The sequence below is a fragment of the Charadrius vociferus genome, unplaced genomic scaffold (assembly GCF_000708025.1).
Source record: "Charadrius vociferus isolate BGI_N301 unplaced genomic scaffold, ASM70802v2 scaffold600, whole genome shotgun sequence".
NCBI lineage: Eukaryota > Metazoa > Chordata > Aves > Charadriiformes > Charadriidae > Charadrius > Charadrius vociferus.
In genome coordinates, this window is record NW_009646404.1 from 231,157 (window position 1) to 242,831 (window position 11,675).

The following is an 11,675-nucleotide window of genomic DNA, read 5'->3' on the forward strand; positions in this document are numbered from 1 at the left end:
TAGCTTTTGTGGCAGGGGACCCCAGACCGTCCACCAGCCCCGGTTCCAGCCCACGTCCATCCATCGCTGTGTGCTGTGCTCCACACAGAGCAGGGTGCCAAGCTCTGGTCTGTTTTTGCCAACGCCTGGACCAAGCAGTGCCAGTCTTGCCCGGCAGGCGCAGGCACGGCCACGCTCTCGCTGCGCCTCCCTTCCCCTCCTGCAGACCACAGACGCCCGCCTTCCCGGAGCTCTGGAGGGAGGTGTTGCCATTTGCTCTTATCATTTGTAGCAACAAATTACTTGTTTTGCCTTAATTTTGCAATTACAAGGCGGTAGCTCTGGGCTACAAGCAAATGCGAACGTCTCAGGCTGGGGAGCAAAACCGTGTCGCACATGCACCCATCCCCGCACCAACCAGCAGCGGGGAATGACGTACACGGCAGTCGCCGCTAATTAGCCGCTAATTTTACAGACTTCTTTATGGTTTGCAGTCTTTTAACCTTTCCCGTGAGCTGGAGCCCTGCAGCCAGAGCTCTCCCACTGGGCACCAGGACGGCTCTGCGGTGGCTCCCCGGGGAGAACGGGACGGCAGTGCCAGAGACAAGAAGGATGCCCGGCGCCAGCCACAGCCCGGTCCCCGGGATGCTGGGAACAACCCGGGAAGCATCGGGAGGCACTCGCCGCCTGGCTGAGGTCGAGCTCGGGGTGGTCGCAGCCCCCCTTGTGTGCTCCCACCTCCCCAGGATGCCGGATCTGAAATATCTCCCCCCTACTAAATACAAAGCAGAAATTCAGATCCTGCATGATAGTGGGTAAAACTGCTCGTGCTCCAACAGCGACCCGTGCAAGCCCACATATAGGTTCAATTTAGGCCCAGTTTTGGAGATTTAAGCAGCGCCATGGCTCGACACGGGCTGTCTGCGCGAGCACGTTTCCTCCTCAGAGCCTACATCCAAGCCACGGGTTTGATAAGTATCAGGATACCGCATTGGCCTCAAATGGAGAAATTAAACGAATACCTTGCATATTTTGGCGATTCACGCACGTGAGCAGCTGTAATTGAAGACACGATCTGTCTCGCCCTTCAGCATGTATTGGCAAATTACAGCCTCTCGTTATTTCCCCGAGTTTAATCTGCATCGAAGCAGAGGCGTTCGTCTCGCGTTCGCCCCTCGCAGGGAGCGCAGCTCCCAGCGAATCCCTCAGAAAGAAGAGACGCTCCAGGCTTATCTTTGCCCGTTGTGCAAACACCCGTGCCGAGAAACCCCAGCGCACGCATGGGCGGCTGCCCCGGCCCAAGCCGGGTGTCTCGGCATGTCTGTGCCGCCCGGCGCTGGGCACAGCGGGGATGTGCTGCGCGGGGGTCTGCAGCGCGCAGAGTGCTGCCCCGGGGAGCCTGGGTAGGCAGGAATATCCCACCACTGGGTTTTTCTTCCCTCTCTTCCCCTCCTCCCCCAATACTGTACTTCCAGGGTAACCTGGAACAAGGCAGACAACAAAAAAAAAAAACCAAACTCAGCAAACCGCATCCCCGTCCTGTCTGTGTGGCACAGGAGCCCCAGCAGCGATCCGGCTCTGCCAGGAGCCTCCTTTGACGTGTGGAGCCCAAGGGCACGGGGACACGTCCTCTGGGCAGGCTGGGCTGCACCCACCACCACGCTCCAGAGGGAAACCCCCTCGCAAAGAGCCCGAGGGACCACAGCAGGCTTCTTCCCATGGGAAACCCAGCTGAGAGCTGCAGCACCCCCTTCTAATGCCTCCGGCTCCCCTGGGAGCCCATCGCCATCCATGTGGGTCCCACTGTGGATGGACGCAAGCTCTGGTAATACAGCTTTCCAGCAAGGATGTGCTTGGGCTCGCAGCTCTCCTGAAGTCTCACGCACCCACAAAACATGGGGTCCATTAGAGGTTGTGGGTACGTTGAGGGCAGGGGGTGCAGGAGCCCTGCCGAGCAGCACCTCCATGATCCGCCACCCAGACTGGGGTGCTCTGCGCCGCGGCTCCCACCCCGCAGCCAACATTTCACCCTGATGTTTATTAGCATTTATGCGACATCTATTGTTCAGTTTTTTAAGTACACAATAAAGTGCATGAGGTGAGGATGCAGCTCAGGGTTGATGTTCATGTCAGGTCCCAGGGCTTGGCTGTGTTCAGCTGAATGTAATGGAGCTGAACTCCTCGCAGGGCTCTGGAGCACCCACCCACCAGAATGGGGCTGATGGAAGGAGGGTTTGCTCCTGTCAACTCCAGCAATCTCTACCTGGAGGGTTTTGGGGTCATAGCATTGACAGAGACCCCTAAACAGCCTCTGCCTCAAACTGCAGCTCAGTCCATTGCAGGGAGGAGCAGAACAGGCTGCTTTAAGCCCTGCTCTGGGGATGTCTGAGCCAGGTGGAGCAAATCAGCCCCATCAGTGTCCCCGGACCCAGCCCTGCCCTTCGCTCCCGCTCACCCATCAGCTGTGCAGGAAAGATCAGGTCCACAGTGCCCCAGTTCTGGTTCCACCAGGTACCAGACAACCCAGGAGGTTCAAAACCTCTTTGAGCACCCAACCTGCGACCCCTCAGTGCCTGTTTCCATCCGAGCACCATCCGAGCTGGAGCAGCACAGGCAGCTGGTCCCTGCCGGTGTCCCCCGCATCCCACCGGAGCCCCTCGCATCCCTCCGGAGCGGCAGTGCCCGGTTGTTGCCATCCCTCTGCTGCGCGTGGGCTGGACAGGAAAAGCGGACAATCTCCAGTATTGCATCTTAGGAGCCATCAGTTAAATGAGCTATTTTAATTAAGTGCAATCTAAGTTATGCGGTAATGTCAGGAGAGATGATAGAAAACACTCCCCTTGGCCTAGCCAGCAGAGAAGGATGTATTTCATGAGCTTCATTAGCCCATGACCCGTGACGGACCTCATCCCACGTGCGTGCTCCTGCGCGCTTGCACACACGCTGCACCCACAAACCCTGCTCGCTTCAAGCCAGACTTCCCAGGAGAAGACAAGGCCACCCAATTTCTGTCCCGCCATCGGGGACGGCTGAATGGAAAGCACCGCAGTCGGGGTTAGCTCATCTGGACAGCCAGCACGGAGCTGCGCCGTGCAGCGTGCCATGCCCCCACGCCTGGACGGACAGACGGATGGACACGGGATGTGGCAGCACCTCCCGCCTGCCCTGAGCGTTTCCTGAGCATTGCATCCCCGGCAGAGCCTTGACGCTTCGCCCACCAGAGCCAGCGGCTTAAATTAATCTGAGATTAACTAGTTTGATCTCTTGCTTTGAATTTTATGTCTGCGAGATTTTTTTTTTTTTTTAAAAACGCAGAGAAGTTAATTTCCAGCAGAGCTGTCGTGCTGCTGGCAGGCACAGCCATGGCCATAAAATACCAGCCCCGACTCAAGACGTCAGAGGGGAACAAAGATAGACTGTGATGCAGAAAAGATGCACGCATTTAAAATAATCTCCGAAGAATGCAACACAGCCCTGAAGACACATGTCTCCGGCGTCTCTCCCGAGCTGATCTTTTCCTCTTTAAATAGACTGCACCGCTTATTCCCTCCCGGTGGCTTTCCACTCTTTATTTTGCATCTAATAACGATGCAGTTCAAAACCATCATCTCCTCCCGGTCCCTCCGGGAAGCCCCTCGCCGGGTTCCACTCGCCAAGCACATGGCCAAGCGTGCAGGCTCCTCGGAGGTGGCCTCCATGCCGCCGCCGTGGAGCACCCAGAGCGAGAGCCCGCAGCCCCGGAGAAAATGTGGGTTTTGCAGAAATTCTTGGCAGTCCTCCCACGGCTTCCCTACTCCTGAAATTAAAGGATCGAGCCGCAGCAACCCCTCCATCTAAATTAAAACGAGCTATATTTACTGTTCGTGCTAATTGAATTATATTAACTCTGAGCTGGATGATAAGCAGAGCCGTCCCTTACAGTTCCTGGTCTTAATATGTTTAGCATTCAGACAAATGCACGCCAGTGTGTCATCGTGTTCAAAGCAGAGGAATTTGGTCCTGGGCTATTTTCATCCTGCCCTGACAAGGCTGGCCGGGAAACTCGGGGGCGTTTTGAGGGTTGCGGTGCGGAAGGACTGGAACGTCCAGTACAAATGTGGCATTTCTTCCTCTGGCACTGGGGAATGGAAACCCTGCCGGGGTGGCATGGGTTATGCCAGATGGTGACGGCAGTGCCGAGACGGGCTCAGGGAGACGCCGGTGCCGTGTAGGCACTGAGAAGAGGGTTGGTACCGGGGACGGGAGCGAGTTCTCCCCCTGATCTATAACCCCCCACTCTGCAGGGCTAATGTAAGACAGGATCCAACTTCATCCTCTTCCTCCTGCAGGATCCAGTCCCTGCAGTGCTGTCCCCATTGTCCCCACCCGGGCGGGTGCAGAGCCAGGTAGGGAGATGCACAGCCCGCACCGCCCACCCAAAAGCTGGGGCAGGGAAGGGGTCCAGACTGGGACTGCACGCTGTGAGGCGACAGGACAGAGATGGCAGTGAAGAAGGAGAACATGGCATCAGCCCTAACCCCATTGAGACAAACTTAATTCAAAAAACTCGGGCAGGAGGCTTCAATAAGACCAAAGGACCCTGCCAAGAGTCACACTTCCTATATTGAAGCGCATAAAAGCTGGACATGTAAGACATGAAGAAAGCACTGTCAGGGTAGGCCAGTGCCAGCCAGCAAATATATAATAGTGGGAACATGAAATATTAATCACTGGTGCATAAAACAATAGGAAAAACCTGCCTTTTGAGGCAGCCATCCATCCTCACTCAGCAGGGAACATCAAGAGACGCTAATACCATACAGGTTCTGCTTAATATTTGCCTTCCTTAATGCTCACGCAAGAAGCATTTGCTTTGAAGTTGAAAATAGACTGTAAATGTCTTTTGTGTGAGATGAAACATGATAAGACATGAAACCAGGAGGCTAAACTGTAGTTAATCACGGTGGTTTTACAAGCAACAAATCATTATTGTAGACAGTAAAGTGTATCGCTTAAAAGCATGTGCCACAAGGCTCAGCAGAGAGGAGAGCCCCGGCCGGGCATCACCTGCCACCGGTGGGTTTTCGGGTTGTGGCCCATCGGGGCAGCCACGGGAGCAGCTGTGGCGCTGGACCAGTGCTCGTGCAGGGCTGGACTGATGCTCACAGGGCTGGACTGAAGCCCGGAGCAGCTTTCCCCAGTGGGGCCTTTCCCGGGGACCACAGGGGCAATGCGTTTGGGGGATGGTTCATAGAACCATAGAATGGTTGAAGTTGGAAAGGACCTTGAAGATCTTTAAGTTCCAACCCCTCTGCCATGGGCAGGGACACCTCCCACTAGACCAGGTTGCCCAAAGCCCCGTCCAACCTGGCCTTGAACACCTCCAGGGATGGAGGTTCCACAGCTTCTCTGAGCAACCTGTTCCAGTGCCTTACCAACTTTAAAGTGAAAAATATCTTCCTAATATTTAATCTAAATCTACCCTCTTCCAGTTTATCCAGCTCCTTGCTGGGGCACGGGGAGGTCAGGAGTGCTGTGAGCATCCCCACGCTGGCACCGCCGTTTCGGAGGCTGGCACCAGCTCTGGCGGCACCCACGGTGTGGGATGGGGGTGATTTGTCCCACCCTGGGCAGACTCTGGGAGAGAAGTGCAGGGACGCCACCCCCGAAAACTTGGGATGCGCTTGGGCTGAGAATAGAGACCATGGGGGAATTTGTCTCTTCGGGCACGGGAAGGGCAGCACCACCATCAGCCCAGTGTGTGTCCCAGTGCAGCCGGCAGCCGCTGCCGAGCGCAGGAGCGTGCCTGCACAGCGGCATGCACGGCCGACCGGGACAGGTATCTCCCACATCAAAAATGAAGATCATGATTAGAAGCGATGTGCACTTGGGAGCGTGAGATAAGACCCCAAAGCAAGCGTATATGACTGATTAACAAATAAACCCTCACTAATTGCCTTAAGAAGTCAGATCTCAACAGCCGGGGAAGGAAAAAAAAGAAAGATTTAGATTTTCCTTGGGCTAAACATTTTTCCGGCCCGCTCAGACACGCTCTGAATGTTTCCAGTCATTATCTCCCTAATTAACGCACACTGCAAACTGAAAACAAATTTCCCCACCTCGTGGCTCTGGGAGGTTCAGTCGGATTAAACAAACCTCAGGAACAAGGTCAGCGATTGCCCGGAGAGCGGCATCTTGGGGTGGGAGGCAGCCCGGAACAGGGAGAGATGAAGTTATTATCGGTGAATGAAGTGGAATAAGCCTTTAATTTTCTCCAGCTGTTGCTGGATGTGCCGAGGGACAGGTGAGCTCCCCGGGACGGAGTGGCGAGCCGGGGCGATGGGGACGCACCTCGCCTCCTGCCAGCCACACACCTCTTGGGGAAATCAGGGGCATGTAGCGGATTTTTAATTACATGACTTTATTTTCTGTAATTGACACAAAACCAGCTCCGGCCCTCATTGCATTTTTCACAGCCCCAAAAGGAATTAAATCCCTTTTAAGCAAACTGATGCTCCAGAGACCATCACGGGTACGGCTTGAGGTCATGGCTGGGGCCAAAGGTGCTCATTTGCTGGGACCGGATTGTGCGAGGGCACCCAAACCGGGCTGTGCTCCCTGCCCCAAAGGATGCCACGATGTGCAAAGCCCCAAAAGCGCTGCTTTGGGGTCTCGGTGCATGTTTACAACCAGACGGACCCTCCTGCCCACAGCGTGCCATCCTGCGCACAGAGCTGTCAGCACGGGGGAGCACACGGGCTCAGCTGAAGTGAGAAAAACTGCTGATCAAAAGGTAAAATTAAATAAAACCACACAAACAGAGAAGAAGGAGCCATTCCTGTGAGGCCAGGCAGCCCATTTGAAATTAAAGTGAAAATTTGAGGTAAAAGCAGCCGGGTGCAGGCAGAGGACTGCTTGACCAGCCAGCTTGCCCCTACCGCAGTGCTGGCTCCAAGGAATAATGGTAATTAGAGCTTCCTAATGCCTCCAGGTCTTTTTCTTTTTCCTTGCATAACGTAATTTCTATAGGGCTTGTCGTCTTTATTAGGAGAATTAATCTAAATCTGGCCGCTTTGCCATCCACCGGAGCCATCCCGAGGAGGGTCAAAGAGGAAGGTCCTCTTCATGGCATGCAAATAAAAAAAATTAAAAAATTAAAAAGGGAGGTCAGCTGGAGGCTACGGCGGAGGAAATTAATGATTTTTTAAACAACCAGGGAAGTTTGCGTTGGCCTGGTAACGTAATTCAATTTCTGTCATTTAACCCGCATCGCTGATGTGGGGCCGCTTTTGCCCAACTAAGCAAAATGCTCTTATTAAGCCAGAATTGTCATTAGCGTAATAATACAATGAGGATGAATGGCAGAAGGGAAGAACTGGCCGCAGCCCAGCGGAGGCGATGGGGATGCCCGGTGCCACGGAGCGAGGGAAGGGCAGAGCAGGATTCCTCCCGCACGGAGCACCCGCGGCGGTGCGGGGAAGGATGAGGGACCCCCGTAGTCCCCGGGATGGCTGGGGGTGCTCAGGGGGAGATGGGAAGGGGCAAGTTGTGGGGTCTGCCCTGCGGGGTCGCATCCCACACCCTCAGCACCAGTCGCTGCCAATATGATTTCCTCCCCACCTGAGCCCCAAAATAATACACTGGACCAGAACGATACATAATGGTCTACCATGAAAGATAGAAGAGGTGGAGCCCAATGGACCCGAATACAATAGTGTGCCTGGTCCACATGGCTCCAACCGTTTGAAAATAATAACTATAATCCATCACTCCTGACAACATATGGGTCATGGCCACAAAGCAAGGGAATAGCAGGACCCCAAGTCCTTGCAACTTCCGGGCTTGCGTACTTTCTGGTTGAAAGTACCGGAACATAGCATTGTCTGGGGAGGTTTCCTTCCACCGCAGCATCTCAGGGGAAACCACCCCCAAAAAATACCTGCCTGCCGCAGTGCCGCGGGCGAGGGGCAGCGGGAGGTGTCCCAGGGATGGATGGTCCCGTGGTCCTCCAGGGTGGGAAGCAAAGGGGCGGCTCTGGCCCTCCCGGACTTGCGTGGAGGTCGCCAGACCAGGGGCGAAGCAGCAGATCAGGGGATTAATCGGTGGAAAAGCAGCTTGAACCTTCAGGCTGAAACCTGATTAGTAACTAGAGCCGGAGGTTGACCCACACATGGGGAAGGCAGTGAGGGCAATGCCATGGGGCAGGAGCCAGCGGCGGGGCAGGAGGGAGACGTGGCACTGGCTTCTGCACTCCAGAGCGGACTTTGCCCACTTGGAGGAGGGAACTGGAGTCTGGCAAAGCCCAGCTCAATCCTCCAGCCTCCATGAAACTGGTATCCAACTCCGATGGGCTGAAAAGACCTTTGAGAGGCAGAGTGGGTTGCAGCTTCCAGTCTTGCAGGCAGCTTTGTGCATGGAAACTATCATGAGACAGCACTAAAACTCATATCCCCTCTGCCCAGAAAATCCTGCCAGCCCAGAAGGTACCAAGAACACCATGAAGCAAGCTAAAATCAGCTTCAGTTGGGCAAAAATGCTAACTGGAATGAAAAGGAAACCTTCCCAATCAAAGTTTTGACCCTGGGAATGCCCAAAGGCCTCCAATGCATCAGCATCCCCCTTTTACCCAGCAAAACCTGGGAGAGCAGTAACAGATACAGGATAAAACCACACGCACCGACCTCAGGCCAATCCTTTGGGTTGTGAGACCCTGCTGGATGCAAGACACCGTGTGTCCGTACCTAGGGATGCGGGTCCATGGATGGAGACAGAGCCATCAGATGCAATCTGCTCTCAGCTTTCTGGCCAGGGCTTCAGAGACACAGAAGCGTGCCCCGCACTCATACCTGCATTTGTACTTGCCTGACACGCATCCCACCACTGGCACAGCTTCCCCATCCTTGCATCCAATACTGGGAAAACCAAGCAGAGACGGAATCCCAGGACAGATGCGCCAGGCACCATCAACAGTGCTTTTTTTTTTTTTTTTTTTTTTTTAAAAAAAAGAGGTTATCTCTCTAACACAGTGAATCAGTGCTTTATTTTAAGTATTGAAAGAGGTCCAAGACCAGCAGGGAACTCCAGGTAATGAGGTGGCACATTGTACTTCTTATCAGTGCCCTCATAACAGTGGGATTGAGGCAAAACACATGCGGAGAAAAGCCTCGGATGTGCCCTGAGCGCAGCTGCACTGTAACAGCACCGGCAGCGCAGCCTCACCAAACCACCCACGCATTGCACTGGAGTTGTACCACCGGACCCACGGGTCAGCGAAAGCTTTCACCATCTTCAGAAATCCTTGTGTATTGATTTCAAAGAGGAGTTGGTTTCTGGGCAGAGAGGGAAGGCCAGGAATCAGATGCTGAATTAAGGAGTTAGGAGTTAATTAATCAGTGTCACAGCCCTTCCGAGTGCAGAGGGAACACAGACATGATTCCTAAAGCCGGAGTCGTGCAAAGCGCAGCCCGTGAGCCTGATGCCGCCTTCCCCTGCACCAGCGTACGGCAAGGAGGAACCGTTAGTGACCCCGGAGTTTATAGCACAGTGATATATCTGGTGTAAGGCCAAGTCAGAATCAAGCCCAGAGGACACGGGAAATCTAGAACTGTCTCTACTGTGTGCAATATGGGTAGAGGGGTAAAACACCCGGATGCTGTCTGGTGGGATCATAAAATCATCCTTGCCCTAGCATCCTGGAAGGGTTTATATAGGGCAATTCATACCATGATCCCAGCCCAGAATAGCACCAGAGATTAACCTAGACTCTGACCTCAGCTAATCCAGCGTTACTCCCTGGAAATGCCAGCGGAGTGACTCCGGACTGCATCGGTGCCACGGCAGAATGGGCCCCTCCTGGCTGTGATCTGGAGAGTGTCCTGCCTCGGCTGAAGTCAACAGCGAAACCGCCCCAGAGCTCAGCAGAGGCAGGACTGCAGGCACGTGTGCTGTTTTCATGGACAAAGCCTAAAGGACTCGGCAGTAGCTGCTGCCGGGAGGATGCTGGGGAGAACAGACGGTTGGGGAGGGGGAAAGGGTGGGTAAAGTGAAGAGCTGTAGCCTTTGCATCACCCCAGTTGGTGTGAAACACCCTCAGGCACAGGTCACACAACCCGCTGCCCAGTGAGTGCGGAGCTTCAGCAACCCCCTTTTCCCCTCGCCTCCCCCGTGCTCCTCCCAGCGTCCCAAATCGGAGCAGCCCTGAGAGGGAACCGGCCCAGGGAAACCAGGAGCTTCTTCAGGGTTTCTCTGGCTCCCGGTGGCCCCTTGACTGGATGGTGCACCCCAAGATGTGAACGCAGGATCAGCCCAAGAGCAGTGTGCCAAGTAGAGCAGCTCGCTTACTTCTCCTTCAGGTCCTTGTCTGCTTTGCCTAAAAGAGGAGGAGAAAAAAAATCAAGGCTTGTGTTTCTTGCTCCGGAACCCCCCAGCCCCTTTTACACCGTTATTTTGCCATGTGCAGCTAACACCTCACAACCATCGCAGTCCGACAAGCGGGACAACAAGTCATGGCCGGGCTGCTGCCCTGAACTTGGCTTCCTGAAGGCTTTTTCTGACTCAGGGGAAGGAAACAGCACGGTAACCACAACGGCAAGAAGCCCTGCCCTTCCCCACACACCCCCTCCCTACCCGTAGGGCAGCTGCGATATTCAGAGCTCCCACCTCACTTCCCCGGGGAGTGAACCAGCAAACCCTCCCAGTCCCGTTTTTGCCACCGCAGGAGCTCCCCTTCCTTCCTTCGCACCACCAGCACGAAACCCCCAACGCTCAGCCGCCCCTCGGACACGCGGAGACCTGCGGCCGCATCCAGGAGCTCCAGCACAGTCCGCATTTCACAGTGGGAGGTCAGGGAGCCCCCGCCGAGCCGCCAGCTGAGCAGACTGATGCAGGCGAGATTTCTTTAGGGTGCAAAGCAGCTCCGCGGTTTATCTGAATGGCCAGCGACGTCCCGCCGAAAGCAGCGCATCGCACTCAGCGTGGCCTGGCTATCAGCAGCTTCCCCCAAAATAACTATGTGGGCTGAAACAGCTGCCAAGCCGCAGCCTTTACCTTTCGGGATGAACTTCAGCGAGCTGCTGAATATTCAGAAGCGGGACTGCCCCCTCTTCGGCCCGTCGTTGAGGAACTCATGGCCGAGCCCGTTGCCACACTTGCCACAAGAAACCTGGAAATGCAAGGAGAGGGTTCGACAGCAAGCGGCCTTTCTCAGCAGACAGGTTCATGAAAAAAAATAAAAAAAAAAAGCCTGTGGGATTTTTTTTTTGCTCCTTTCCGAGGGCTTCGGAATCAGCACCTTTAAAGCTCCCGGCCGCTCCTTGCGCTTGGACACGCTGTCCTCATGGACGGTCTCGGTGAAGGCTGGCCACGGGGACGAGTGCTCGTACTTTGCACGGCTGGAGAAGAGCTCATGGCCGCACTTGGCACAGACGTAGATGCCTGTGGAGGGTGGCAGGAGAGGGTTCAGTGCTGGGGGGCAGCCCCCCGGCCCTGCTCGTCGGCGGGGTGACACGGGCCACCCGCACACACTGGATTTTGCCAACACGGGCCACCGCCACCAGCTGCTGCTGGACCCCCAGGGCCAGGCAGGCGAGCGGGAGCTTTTGGGACATCAGGCAGGACCCCCATCCCTTATAGGGGCTCCTCTACAGCATGCCTGCCCCCCGAGCCAGCCCTTACAGGGACCCTCCAGCCCCACCTCTGCAGGCAGAATCTCCCCCATC

The 11,675-nt window shown here is 55.2% G+C and overlaps 1 protein-coding gene across 1 annotated transcript; it reads right to left on the bottom strand.

The window, feature by feature from the left end:
• Positions 1-4,681: 4,681 nt before the first annotated feature.
• MSRB1 (methionine sulfoxide reductase B1) lies at positions 4,682-11,564 on the bottom strand. The gene is given in 4 exon segments (XM_009894903.1): positions 4,682-4,743; positions 11,005-11,119; positions 11,249-11,391; positions 11,465-11,564. Coding segments are annotated over 4 exon segments (420 nt in total).
• Positions 11,565-11,675: the final 111 nt, after the last annotated feature.